Raw genomic sequence first — 15,266 nt, forward strand, 5'->3', positions numbered from 1 at the left:
CTCCAGATTAATCTCCTTACGGTGTGATGGCTGGTAACCAGCTGTGAAGGAGAACAAATCTGGCTGAGAAATCATAGTATCCTCAACAGGGCGAAGCACATGCTCAGAAATAGATGCGGAAGAGAAGTTGTTTGTTTTATAAGAAAGGCATCAGTGCATCATTACATATTTATTTATTATTTATTTATTTACAGTATTTATATTCAGCCCTTCTCACCCTCAGGGGACTCAGGGCGGATCACAAGGCACATATACATGACAAACATTCGATGCCATAGACCCCCTCGGGGTGAGAAAAGCGATATACAAATACTGTAAATAAATAAATAAATAGACACAGAACATATATAGACAGACACACAGAGGCTATTTAACTTTCCAGCTTCATGAGGGTATGCTTTGAATTCCGGCCACTGGGGGAGCTGTCGCTTCACTGTGCTTCACATGTGACACCGATAGAGTACTTTCTAATTCTTTTCCACGTTGCTGGAGATTTTTATGATATCGTAAATTAGTTAAATTAGCCTCCCCACATAAGCGGTACCTAAATGTCCTACTTGACAGATGCAACTGTCTTTCAGGCCGCAAAGGTTGACAGCAAGCTAGATAAATGGTCAGGAGCTTACTCCGACCTGGCCTGGCTTCGGACTCATGATCTTTCGGTAAATAGTGACTTTAATGTAGCTGACTCCCAACCAGCTGCGCACAGCCCGGTCCAATATCTGCTGCTTTTTAAAGCCAGTGTTACCCCATTTCTAATTTGAAATGGTTGCTTCCTTTCTTTCAGTTAGTTACAGTCAACATTTGTGGGTTGCATTCTTACAAGTATTTACTTGACAGGAAAGTCAGTTGAAATTCATGGGACAGGAGTAATGGTGGGATTCAGAATGCTCTTTGATTGTAGATGAACTATAAAATCCAGCAACCACAACTCCCAAATATCAAGTCTATTATCCCCAAACTCAAACAGTGTTCACATTTGGGCATATTGAGTATTCATGCCAGATTTGGTCCAGATCCATCACTGTTTGAGTCCACAGTGCTCTCTGGATGTAGGTGAACTACAACTCCAAAACTTCCAGTACTTTCTGTTGGTCATGGGAGTTCTGTGTGTCAAGTCTGGTTCAATTCCATCTTTGGTGGAGTTCAGAATGCTTTTTGATTGTAGGTTAACCATCAATCCCAGTAAAATCAACCCCCAACCCCACCAGTATTCAAATTTGGGTGTATCAGGTATTTGTGCCAATCCAGTGAATGGAAATACATCCTGCATATCCGATATAGACATTACGATTCATAACAGTAGCAAAATTACAGTTGTGAAATAGCAACGAAAATAATGTTATGGTTGGGGGTCACCACAACATGAGGAACTATATTGAAGGGTTGTGTCATTAGAAAGGTTGAAAGCCACTGGTCTAGTGAGTTATGGCTTCTCATGATATGACAGTCTGAGTTTAGCCATCCTGGCTTCTAGGGAGAATACCTGATTTGCTCTTTTTAGTAGCCCACGATATCTGGAGAACTCTTCTCCAGCACCATTTCCCAAAATAGTGGATTCTCTTCCTATCAGCTTTTTTCACTGTGCAGCTTTCAGAAACTCATTCCGTTCCTTCATAGTTTCATTTCCGAGTCTTAGAGCACATCAATACTGTAGAATTAATGCAATTAAAGTAATTGACATCAATTTAACTTCCATAGCTCAAAGTTATGGAATCCTGAGATATGTAATTTGGTGAGGCACCAGTAGTTTTGGGGAGAGAAAGATAAAAACATTCTAAATCTTCCAACTTTCATAATATTTAAAGTGGTGTCAAACTGCATTAATTTTATAGAGTAGATGCATCCTTAGTCGTCTTCAGGTGTTTTGACTGCAGTCTTTACTCTGAGAAAAGGATTTTTCCCCCTTTGGTAAGAAGTAAAGCCTTCACATTCCAGAGATGGACCAAATAGTTCCTGCAATATTTTCAAACTCATTTAATTTGTTCCAATTCAAAGAGAAAAAAAAGACAGTGAATGCTCAACATTGATGAAACACAGATGGAGGCTTCTTGCTGTCTCACACAATGCAATTTTCAGCTGATTCACAGCTGATGCGTGAAATGACTTCAGCGCTGAGTCATCAAGTAATAAACATGCATATTTTAACAAGTCTGTAGGATTGCTACTTCGTTTTTCTAGTTTTCTCCTCCCTGCTTTGTAGTTAGGTGCTTTCAAGTTGACGTATGGTGATGCTCTATTATGGTTTTCTTGGAAAGATTTCTCTCAAAGTTTGCCTTTGCCTTCTGAGGCTGAGAGAGAGTGAGAAGGTAACCCAGTGGATCTCCTTAGCTCAAGGATCACTTGACCAGGGACATTCTCCAACATTAGTACCAAAAGTGTTACGAATCAGTTTTTGGCCAACTTTAGATTCGGTTTGGTTATTTGTGGTGCTGATTGAGAAAATTGCATTGGATAGACCACATCCGCTCTCGTTTCTGATACAAAACATATGCCACCCAGTAGTCACCATCTTCTCACCCACAGAAAACCATATCTAATAAGCCTTGGCACTATAAGACTATTTCACGAGACCAGTTGCTCTCGTTACAACGGCATAATAATGGTGTGACTGCAGACCATATTTTAGTTCTTGCGGACCACTGGTGGTCCATGGACCACAGGTTGGGAACCCATGCCTTAGCAGAGCAGGGATTCAAGCCCTGTTGCTTCCTTCCTATTCAATAAACAACAGCTGGGTCCTAAGTACCTACAATCAAATCCTTTTTCTGAATTAACTGCAACCCTTGCTTAATTGTTTTGCCTGCTGTTCTATTGTACCCGTGGAGTTTGACATTTTACTGTAGTTCTTTTGTATTATCTCTTTTTAGAATAACATTTCATACAACCAACTGCAAACAAATATACAGGTAGAGTGGCCGAGTGAAATAGAGAATGCTCTTTTCCCTTTAATGGTTGCAGGAAAGAGCTAATTTCATCAGGCTTTCTTTGTCAAGCAAACAGCAGATATTTCATCTTCTGCAAATATATGAAAGAGTGGTGATTTGAATGTTGAGCTATGACCCGAAGACACAAGAAAGTCACAAGCTCAAGCTCAGATGAAGGCAAAAGCAAATCCTATCTGATCAAATTTTCATTTTAAGAAATACTGTGATACCATTGCCTTAAGGCTGCCATAAGCTGAAAATGACTTTAAGGCACACAACAATAACAGCAACAACAGAGGTGTTATAAGGGTTGGAACTTCCTTATTTCACCTGACAATCTGATATAGAGGTGAAATATGGAAAGAACCTGTTGGTTTAAATCAGTGGTCCCCAACCTTTTTATGACCAGGAACCACTTTGACTAGGGACCACTCTCTAACATTAGTACCAAAAGGGTTACGAATCAGTTTTTGGCCAACTTTAGATTCGGTTTGGTTATTTGGGTTGGTGATTCAGAAAATGGCATTGGACAGACCACATCAGCTCTAGTTTCTGATACACTACATATACCATCCAGTAGTCACCATCTGCTCGCCCACACAAAATCATATTTAATAAGTCTCAGCACTATAAGAGGGTTTCGCGAGACCAGTCGCTCTCATTTCGACAGTGTAACGGCAAGGCAATGGACTGTATTTTAGTCCTTGTGGTCCACTGGTGGCCCATGGACCACAGGTTGGGAACCACTGGTTTAAATCCTTTTACTGGAACACATGTGTGGAATACACTGTTAACAAGCAATATTGCAATTTGCAGTGAGCTGTAAATTTGTTTTGTTTTGGTAACAAAAATGTTAGCAAAGTGAGTTGGAATGTTGCATTTTTGATGCATTTTTCTGTTTGGGTTCTAGTTTTGTTTTGTTTGCTTTTGCTAGTTTCTTTTAAAGGGCCTCATTAGTAATTTTGAGAAGTGGAATTTTTCAGGATTTATCCCACTTGTTCTATTAATCCTATTAACCCAAAACAACAAGAATGAGGAGCAATACTAATTATACTTCTGATAATACAATAATAATTTAATTTCTAATTAGGAACAATACTAACTACCTTTTTTTCAACTGCAATTACTGATAATACTATTTTTTGAAAGCTACCCATTCCTGTTTTTTGTCTTCTCCTTTGGTCCTTGGCTGCATTGGTATCTGTTAAATCTGTGATTTTTTTTAAACGAGAAAAATTCCCTGGACAAGTTGTAAAGATGAAAGGACTCGACAGCCACATCTGAGCTCACATCCTGGATTTTCGCAGACATGCTGAGGGAGGTTAAGTTGCACAGAGAAGCTGATTGCTGGAACAAGCTTTGACAGCGTTTGGGAAGGAGGTCACAGATGTGGATTAAGGAACAAGGCATGGGGAAAATCATCCCTTGCCTATAAGCCTTGTGTGACCTGGTTTGCTTAGTCCGTGTAGAGACTCAACTGCATTAGATAATGCAGTGATTATTAGTGTGTTATTTTAATATTTTCCACCCAGCTCTTTGCTCCTGACTTGGACAACCCAAACAGGTCTCTTCTCTTTTCTCTCTCTCTCTCTCAATGATCTTTCAAGAGCATAGTTTTATACCTTACAATCTTAAAAATGCCAACATATACCTCTGTCTGTTGTCTGTCTGGTCTATTTAACAGCATTTAATGTTGCCATGGATGTGTTCTGTGATCTACCCTGAGTCCCTTTTGCGGTGAGAAAGGCAGAATATAAATGCTGTAAATTAATGAATGAATAATGGTGTATTCCTGGCAATATTTGTCAGAGGGGATTGACATTGCCTTCCTCTGGGTCTGAGAGAATGTGACTTACCAAAGGTTACTTCATAGGATATTCATAGTTCAGTGCAATATTTCCCTCCTCACATCCAGTCCAATTGGAAAGTAACTTTTTGGGACTATGGCTCCCACAAACCTCCAGGCAGCATGCTGGCTAGGCAATGCTGAGAATTGTAGTCCAAAAAAATTACCTTTCCCAACTTCTGCCATCTCATGATGCAGTTTGTTGTTGTTGTGTTGTATTCCTTCAGGTAGTTTTTGACTTATGGCAATCCTAAAGTGAACTATCAAATTTTGGCAAGTTGAGATTTATGTTTTGCTTTTCTCTGAAGCTGAGAAGAGGTGACTTTCCAAGGTCATTCCAATAGGTTTCGATGGCTGGGCAGGAATTCAAGATATGGCCTCCAGGGTCATAGTCTAGTGCAGTGGTTCTCAACCTGGGGTCCCCAGATGTTTTTGGCCTACAACTCCCAGAAATCTCAACCAGTTTACCAGCTGTAAGAGTTTCTGGGAGTTGAAGGCCAAAAACATCTGGGGACCCCAGGTTGAGAACCACTGGTCTAGTGCTTAAACTACTGCACCGTACTAGGTTTGTTATGCAATTTTATTAGTATTAATTTTAATATTATTCCAGTTATCATATGCATAATCTTTCCAATTTTTTTCTTTAGTAAGTGATGCCGTGATTTTTTATTAATATTTGAAACACAACAAGGTGAATCCACAGCAGACAAGATCACTATGGTGGCTGTTGTATTGGATCACACGTCGGACACTTCCCAAGTGTCTAGGACTGTGTGATGTATTGGCGAATAATGTGTGCCGATCCCAGTAAGGGGGCCTTTTGCAGCTGACAGATGGTAATTTTGTCAGCACCGATTGTGTTTAAGTGCAGGCCAAGGTCTTTAGGCACTGCACCCAGTGTGTCGATCACTACTGGGACTACCTTTACTGGCATGTACCAGTCTTTGTAGTTCAGTCTTTAAATCCTCATATCTTGTCAGCTTTTCCAGTTGTTTCTCTTCAATCCTGCTGTCACCTGGGATTGCGACATCGACAGTCCATACTTGCTTTTTTAACACGATCGTGAGGTCAGGAGTATTGTGCTCCAGAACTCTCTCTGTCTGAATTTGGAAGTCCCAGAGGAGTTTGACGTATTCGTTTTCTGTAACTTTTTCCAGCTTGTGATCCCACTACTTCTTTGTCGCAGGCAGATGGTATTTGTATCATCTGAGCAACGGTGTTATGCCTCTGCTTGTAGTCTGTCTGCGCGATCTTCTTGCAGCAGCTGAGGATATCATCTATTGGTACATCTGCTTCCTTGCAGAGTCTGCATTTGGGATCTGTCGTCGACTTTTCCATCCTGGCTTTGATGGCATTTGTTCTAATGGCTTGTTCTTGGGCTACCAGAATCAGGCCCTCCGTCTCCTTTTTCAAAGAACATTTTGTGAGCCACATCCATGTTTTTTCTTTGTCAGTTTGGCTCTCAGTTATTTTATTGACACGAAAACACAGTATGTCACAGCAAACGAGATATATATTGTATTGTTGCTGCTGCTGCTGCTGTTGTTGTTGTTATTTTATTACCAGCCTCCCCTTGTGGGTGTTGTTTATTATAAAACTTGCTGGGTGGTGGATGGAGGGTTTGGCATAAGGAAAATGCTAGCTGCCTGTACTTACAATGCAGTCTGCTAAAATAGAGATGCAGCCTTGTCAGCCGAAAGGAATTGCCTCAATTCCATGCATGTTTGGCATGATGAAAAAGGAGGTTTGAGGCGAAAAGGAAATTGTGTTCTCCATGCCCAGAATTCTGAAAATGCCAGCCCTGCATCTCTTGTCGCTGGAAGAATCCTGATGTACCACGGGTATTATAAAATAGCCTGCAGCTAGCAATCGAAATGTAGAAGGGGGAGCATGGTTGAAGTGTTCGATATATACATGAAGTGGAAGTGATCAGATATGGGAAGATTATGCATATGATTGAAACTGTAATTGAGCCTTTACTCCCTAGAGGCAATGCATGGTTTTTGTATATTCTGTGTTCCTCTTCTCGAAACAAGAAGTCGAGGCTTTACCTGGCTTTTATCATGAATGTAGTACAGGCGAAAGCTTTCTTTTCTGCACCGTTGCTTCCTTTGGTTTAGTTTGGTTTGAGCCTCTGTCCTACTAGCATTTGAGAGCTGTGTTAAGAAACCTAAGCCGTTGTTTTGTGTAATACCACCCTCGACATAGAGTGGAAGGTACTTCAATTGAGGTCAGAAGGTAGAGGATAGTGCGACTGGAAAAAAAAATACCCTTGTTAGATTGTGCTTTTAAATCTTTGTTTTCAAAGGCAGGCAGCCTATGTGCCAGAGAGAAAAGGGGGATATATGTACTGCATAGCGCAAACCAATAGACCGGCATTCAGTTTAATGGAGCCCGTAAGGATTTAATGAGGGAGCTTTATTTGAAAATATTTGGATGCCTTGTTCTTCAGTGTGTTTGTAGGTCTCGCCTGTGGGTGTCTCGGTCCTGCATTGAAACTAATCAAAATGGAACGGCTTGCAATAATGAGATCTCAGAGGCCCCATAAACACAACTGTTTTTGTCTCCTTCCTGGAGGACTGTTAGTATACTGCTGGTGTATTCATTTCTGCTAGCAGTGCAGGTTAATGCATCTTGAATGTTTAACGTGGGCTGTCATTTCCGTCTTTTAAAGGCCAGATCTGTGTAACTGTAGAGGTAGAAAGGCCAGTTTTCTGCCCGAAGGCACTCCATGGACCACCAAAGACAACAAACAATAGTTATTCTGCTTTTGAAAAGCATCTTTAATATTCCCAAACGAGCCAGACTAAGTTTTAAGATCTTTGTGGAGGGATTTCTCTCATCTCACCATTACCATTATGGTTGAACGGTTCCGGCCCAGTAGATAAATCAATACTGAACGATGTAGGGAGCTCTACAACCTATTTAAAAGTTAACTTTCCATTCTTGGAGGTTTCCAGGAGAATCCATTTACATTTTTGGAGGGAATGAGGACGGTTTGAAGAACTGCACAGACAGATGGGGGTGGTGGGAGAATGTCTGCAAGTGGCACAGGCACATTATTATTATTATTATTATTATTATTATTATTATGTTTATTTATATCCCACTTTTTCTCTCCACATAGAGACTCAAAGCAACTCACAACTATTTATTTATCGTTTCAGGAGAAAACCAAACAGTTGTATTGTATTTTTTTTTAAAAAAGTTTGCAAACTTGGCATTATATTAAATGTCCTTTGACCAGTAGCTGGCCACTTGGAGTGCCTCTGGTGTTGCTTTAAGAAGGTCATCCATTGTGCATGTGGCAAGGCTCAGGTTGCATTGTAGTAGGTGGTCTGTGGTTTGCTCTTTTCCACACTCGCATGTCATGGATTCCACTTTGTAGCCCCATTTCTTAAGGTTGGCTCTGCATCTCATGGTGCCAGAGCGCAGCCTGTTCAGCACCTTCCAGGTCGCCCAATTTTCCATGTGCCCAGGAGGGAGTCTCTTATTTGGTACCAGCCTTGGATTGAGGTTCTGAGTTTTAACCTGCCACTTTTGGACTCTCATTTGCTGAGGTGTTTCTGCGAGTATCTCTGTAGATCTTAGAAAACTATTTCTTGATTTAAGGCATTGGCGTGCTGGCTGATATCCAAACAGGGTATGGACCGGGCATGTCACTGCCTTAGTTCTTTCATTATTGGCTGCTACTTCCCAGCAGATGTCAGGTGGTGAAATACTGGCTAAACAGTATAATTTTTCCAGTGGTGTAGGGTGTAGACATCCTGTAATAATGCAGCATGTTTCATTAAGAGCCACATCCACTGTTTTAGTGTGGTGAGATGCGTTCCACACTGGGCATGCATACTCAGCAGCAGAGTAGCAAAGCGCAAGGGTAGATGTCTTCACTGTCTCTGGTTGTGACCCCCAGGTTGTGCCAGTCAGCTTTCGTATGATATTGTTTCTAGCGCCCACTTTTTGCTTGATATTCAGGCAGTGCTTCTTGTAGGTCAGAGAATGGTCCAAGGTAACTCCCAGGTACTTGGGTGTGCTGCAATTCTCCAGTGGGATTCCTTCCCAGGCTCACAATTAAAATCATTGCAATATAACTTAAAATACACAAGTACTCACTTTACTCACTTCTGCCTCAGACTGAAAATATTGTAATGTTAGACTGAAAAACGGAAATGTGCTACAAAGAATTAAGGCTATCAGCTGATTAGTTTGCTTATTGTTAATTGGTTAAGCAAGCCCTGAAAATTGGTTAAGCATTAAGCTGAATGCTGTATTGAAGTTTTTGCATATGACAGAGCCCCAACAAAGATGCCCTTTAAAATGCATTTAAGTAAGAAATACACTATAAAGCAATTAATAGTACAACTGGGATATTATACTCTTGCAGAAGTCATGAGATGGTTATTCAGTATTTTTATAAACAGGTTTTGAGTTTGTCATTACCCAACTGCATTTTTCCTTGTGATTTGGAAGATCAGGAGAAATCATGTGAGTTATGGTTTATATTACAATTGAAAACAAATTCTACTTGTATGTCAGTTATTTCCAAATCGTAGTATGTGTTAGTTTCTTTCAGAAATCCAAGCATAGCAACACCAACTATTTAAGATCAAGAGATGGATTTCCTTTTTTTTTTTTTGCTAGTAAAAAGAAAATGTATACAAGGTATAGGATACTATAGATACTATAGATCAAGAATGGCTAACGTTTTACTGCATTCTCTATGCATATTTGTGATTACTCACGGTGGACACATTTCTATTTCAGAAAGTTGTAGGAAGAACCTTAATGTTACACAAGATACTATATATTGCTTTACAACAGGGTTCCATAACACATAGCCTTCGGGTTTCTAGTGGTCCTTAGTTACTCCTCTTGTGGTCCCTGAAACTGATGGGAACAGTTCCAACCAAACTGATTAGGTAGACTACTGGGTTAAAAGGCTGTTTCTTGGCTTCTTGTGTGGATATTTGTGTACCTCTGGCTTCCCAGCAGATACCGGATTGACCCTTGGGACCAAAAGTTATACTCCTTTGCTATACAAGATTCCTGACAACTGAAAATTCACTATTTGGGCTCTATTTGCAATCTCAGAATTTACTAGGGATTACCCACAAGTCTTTGTTCTCATTTTTCCCACTTTGTGAGATCTAGAGACTTTCTAAAATGAAAATAGATTCCTTACATGAATTGTCATATGGTAAGACATATAAAAGATGCCTTATATGAAGCCACTTATTTATTTATTTACAGTATTTATATTCCGCCCTTCTCACTGTGCAGGGGACTCATGACAGATTACAATGCACATATACATGGCAAACATTCAATGCCATTTAGACATACAACATATTTAGACAGATATAGAGGCAATTTAACATTCCAGCATTTCTGGCTTCATGAGGGTATGCATGGTTCCGGCCACAGGGGGAGCTGCCACTTCACCGTCCAATTGTGACACTGGGTCCTTTGATGGAGTACTTACTCATTCTTCTGCATGCTGCTGGAAGGTTTTATGGCATCATAAATTAGTTAAATTAGCCTCCCCACATAAAGTGGTACCTAAATTTCCTACTTGACAGATGCAGCTGTCTTTCAGGCTGCATAAGTCGACAGCAAGCTAGACGATTAATGGTTGAGAGCTTACTCCAACTCGGGCTGGCTTCGAACTCATGACCTCTCAATCAGTAGTGATTTCATGCAGCTATCTACTACCACAAACAATGTTGGACTGCAACTCTCATCATCTCCAGCAATTGGCTGTGCTGACTGGGCAGTTTGAACTCAACATCATCTAGAAGGCCATAATTTTCCACCTCTGATACGTAGCAGTTATTCTCCATAGCCTGTCTTTTCTGGTTCTGCTGCTTGAACATCTTCCCGAACAAAGCAGGGGATGCCATAGAATAAATATGGGCTTTCTTGGTGTCACCAATCTAAAAAAGTCCCTGATTATTGCCATTTGTGAACCTAACCCCAGTTTTAGTAGTTTCATAACACAGTTGCAAAATATACAAATTCTGCTTTGCACATCAGAAGGATTCTGGTGGTCATCCTGGAATGAGAGGTTGCGCCATCCTGGAGCCGCGATGGCACAGTGGGTTAAACCCTTGTGCTGGCTGAACTGAAGACTGAAGGTCGGCGGTCTGAACTGAAGGTCGGCGGTTTGAATCCGTGAGATGGGGTGAGCTCCCATCTGACAGCCCCACCTTCCAATGTGGGGACATGAAAGAAGCCTCCCACAGTATGGTTACACATCCAGGCATCCCCTGGTTAACGTCCTTGCAGACAACCAATTACCTCAAACCAGAAGCGACTTGCAGTATTTTCAGTTCGCCTCTGACATGATAAAAATATATCCTGGACTGAGAAGTTGAGCCCTCCATCTGAACCTCCAAGTTGCCAATTCTGCATGGTGTAATGTTTAAATCTTGTCAATTTGGATCTTGTATAGGGAAAATGCTAGATATTAGATAACCAATCAACCAAATAAATAAAAGAAAGCATTTTGGTGAAGAAGATTTGAGGTCCTATACTGGTTCAATCTCAATTTGTGCAGGTGCAGGCCAGGCAGTGATCAGGACGATTGGTCTTTGGGCACATAAAATATGGCATAATGTCCAACATGCTATTGATGTATGTCACTCATGATCGTTCACGTACTAAATTCCATAACGCATGTTTATCAGCATTTTGTCTTGTATCAAAGTAACTGGACACTATCGGGATTGAAGTTATCAAATTATTAGCACCACATTTTAACAAAAAACCAACTATCTAGCTGCATACTGGTTAGCTGGTTAATCTGGATTACTTGGTTTCTTTTTATAGTCTTTTGTGCTGGTGTTATTTATGTTTTTTATTAAAATAGGTTTTTTTTTGTTGCTGTACTTAACACCTCACCTCATTCTGTTTGTAGATGTGCTAAGAGTTGTCACTCCCTGAAGCACTTGCTTTTTTGGCACATGAAAGTAGTATTTTTAATGCCTCTCCCCTCTAGCATCGCACAGTCATATGTAATCAATGAATGCCAATCTTGTGTGGCTTCCAGGGAATGCGTCAGCAGAGATTTGCATAGAGTCAGTGACATGATGATAGGGCAGTGCTTGGGGCAGATAGCATTTGCGCTGGCATTTTCCCAAACTCTGCCAAGAGCTGCCAAATCTGTATGCAGCGCTCTCACATAATTAATCATAGGAATGGTATCTTCTCAATGAAGTAATTTCAAGCCCTGAATTGACTCCATCTATCCAGCTGGCCATTGAATCCTCTTGAATAGGAAGTATTGTAAGAGGATTTTCGGTCCTAATTGAGCAAGTTTCAAGCAACTAGGAAACTCTCCTTGAGTTCTGGTATATCCCTTTATACTTGGTTATTCTTTAGTCTTGGCCTCATCTTACTTGATTTTTGACCTCGCCCTTCCTGATTATGTCCTTCAATCCTTACTTTTGGCTAGTGCCAAAGCTTGTTTGGGCCCATCTCAAATGGCCAACCACCGCCTTGTCCTGACAAACACCCAATGTCCATGAGAGTAACCATTTTTATTTCTAGGTTAAAGCTGGGGACATCTTATTCTCAGTCAGCTCTCACAGCAATGTTCCTCAGGGCTCAGGAATGCAGTTCTTCTTTTCCAGGTTACATACCTCGAAGATTTTCCTTTGTTGGAATATGATAGAGGAATCTTTACATTTCCTACTTTCTCTGTTTATTCCCCATATTGGTAGAAATGGACAGAACCAGTGCTGCCTGAGACTTCTTACATGCACGAGATTGACAGCTTTAATTTTTCAAGGAATATTGTTGCTCTTTCTATAGAATGCAAGAATGTCCCGGAACCAGGATAGGGACAAGTTAATAATACAGTAGAGTCTTGCTTATCCAACCTTTGCTCATCCCACGTTCTGTATTATCCAAGGCAGTCTGCCTCCCGCCTGGATCCACAGCTGTTTCAATACATTGCAATGTTTTGGTGCTAAATCCATAAATACTGTAATGACTACATAACGTTACCATGTATTGAACTGGTTTTTCTGTCAATCTGTTGTAAAACATGGTGCTTTGGTGCTTAATTTGTAAAATCATAACGTAATTTGACATTTAATAGGCTTTGCCTTAATCCCTCCTTATTATCCAACATTTTCACTTATCCAACATTCTACCTGCCTGTTTATGTTGGATAAACAAGACTCTAATATAATAATGGTAACAACAACAACAACAACAACAACAATAGTTATTATTATGTTCGATAAGCAAGACTTTAATGTAACAACAACAACAACATGCCAAAAGATCTCAGCAGGCATTTGGAAACAACCAACATTGACAAAATCAACTGCAAAAGGCCACCTTACTTGGAGCTCTGCGCATCATTCGAAAATACATCACACAGTCCTAAACACTTTGGAAGTGTTCAACTTGTGATTTTGTGATATGAAATCCAGCATATATATCTTGTTTGCTGTGACATACTGTGTTTTTGTCTCAGTAAAATAACAACAACAATAATAGCAATAACTTTATACTTATACCCTGCTACCATCTCCCTGAAGGGACTTGGAGCGGCTTACATAATAGGACAAAATGCCCACAAGACACAAATACAAAACAATCCATTTAGGCAAAAACACAATTAAAATAAGAGCATAGTAAAATATAACAATCCTGAGAAAAACACAATTACAGTAGTCTCACTTATCCAATCTTTGCTCATCCAGCATTCATTATTATTCCATGCAGTGTGCCTCCGGCCCAAATCCACAGCTGTTTCAATACATTGCAATGTTTTGGTGCTAAATTAGTAAATACAGTGATTACTACATAATGTTACTATGTATTGATCTGCTTTTGCTGTCCATTTATTGTAAAACATGATGTTTTGGTGCTTAATTTGTAAAATCATAACATAATTTGACATTTATTAGGCTTTTCCTTAAACCCTCCTTATTATCCAACATTTTTGCTTATTCAACATTCTGCTGGCCCATTTATGTTGGATAAGTGAGACTCTACTGTAAATAAAACATAAGAATATAAAACAGCAGTGTTGAAACTCTATCAAAACAATACTCAACAAAAACCAATAACCAATAAGTTGCATCTTAGAGGATTATGAGAATCCCCCAGCCATGGCTAAGGGATTCTTCAAGTTGTAGTCCCAAAAGTGCCCTTTCCAAGCTCAGGGTAGAAGATAGTTTGGCATTGCTTCTTTAACATGTACTGCTTCTTCTATGTGCAACACTGCCACATAGCACCCCTTCACTGATGCTAGTTATAGAAACCGTGACATCTGAACTGGCCCTCCATGTGTTTCACTGTTTTAACAACCAGTTTGACATGTGAGCCTAAACAGATTTGAAATGCGTGGGAAGTGGTTGTGGTGGTTTTGGTATGAGAAGAGCTCTACTCATCACACTTGTGCTATTGCAGGAAATTTACTCCACACACTGTGTTTTATGTGAATGTGCATGTATGCATCTCTAACATTCATTGTCTTGTCTTTTGCTCTCCATCAACAAGGAAACAGTCACTGACCTCATGGCACATGTCTCTTGTATCTCTCTTTTTTAACCTTGTTTTTTGTGTGTGCATTTTCCATTCATTTTGTTCATACGTGCTTTTTGTTTCTGTTATGTCATGTAGTCTTATACCAGTGGTTAGAAGCTGATCGCCTTGGCAAGAGCTCAGATACTGCAAACAGAACAACAGGTAAAAAATTAAGGATGGGAATGGGCTTACTCATTTAAACTCCCAACTTTTTGTATCTGCTTTCCATCTTGCATCTTTGCTTTAATTCATTTACACACCCTTTTTATGATTGGGAGCTTTATATGCTAATCGGTAATCAGTGATTATATATATTTTCTTTTTTAGCCCATAATTTTCCTATGTCAAGTCTGAATAACTATCAAAAGAGAATCGGTTTTTCTTTGGTCTGCCATGATTATGTTTTCGGAACCCCTTTTTGTGCAAAAGTAATCAAAGAGGTCATCAAAAGATTGGTTTCATTTCTGTATATAATTATGTGGATATGTAATGTCCCAATATTCAACACAGGCTCCTAAAGTGGCATCCTATGCAAGCTTTATTATTGTAAAGAAGGGAATTAAATCAATTAAAATTAGAAGTCAGAACACCAACTGAAAAGAAGCAACAGCCTTAACTGATCAAACTTAGGTTTAAAGAGTTTCACTTGGCACCAGAAAGGTGACCTAACTTTTGAGGTATATCTCTCCTGTTATTTAGGAAGTAGTTCCAAGTGTGGCATGCCATCACAAAAGGCTTTATATCAGTGGTTCCCAACCTGCTGGTTCCCAGATGTTTTGGCCTTCAACTCCCAGAAATCCTAACAGCTGGTAAACCGGTTGGGATTTCTGGGAGTTGTAGGCCAAAACACCTGGGGACCCACAGGTTGAGAACCACTGCCCTATATCATCTGCCTCCCCTCAAGCAGCAGTGAGAGATGGAGAGGAGCCTCTGAAGTGAAATCTAACTCA

At 40.1% G+C, this 15,266-nt stretch overlaps 1 protein-coding gene across 4 annotated transcripts in view; it reads left to right on the forward strand.

The window, feature by feature from the left end:
• DENND5B (DENN domain containing 5B) overlaps window positions 1-15,266 on the forward strand; it is a 159,238-nt gene that overhangs the window by 59,209 nt on the left and 84,763 nt on the right. For 2 of the 4 annotated variants that reach the window (XM_060776781.2, XM_060776783.2), the window contains exon 2: window positions 14,413-14,478. The exons of the other annotated variants lie outside the window; for them this stretch is intronic. In XM_060776781.2, coding sequence (XP_060632764.2) covers window positions 14,413-14,478 — 66 coding nt within the window. The remainder of the gene's footprint in view (window positions 1-14,412; window positions 14,479-15,266) is intronic. 4 annotated transcript variants of the gene reach the window in all.

This window comes from Anolis sagrei, chromosome 5, assembly GCF_037176765.1.
Source record: "Anolis sagrei isolate rAnoSag1 chromosome 5, rAnoSag1.mat, whole genome shotgun sequence".
NCBI classification, from domain to species: domain Eukaryota; kingdom Metazoa; phylum Chordata; class Lepidosauria; order Squamata; family Dactyloidae; genus Anolis; species Anolis sagrei.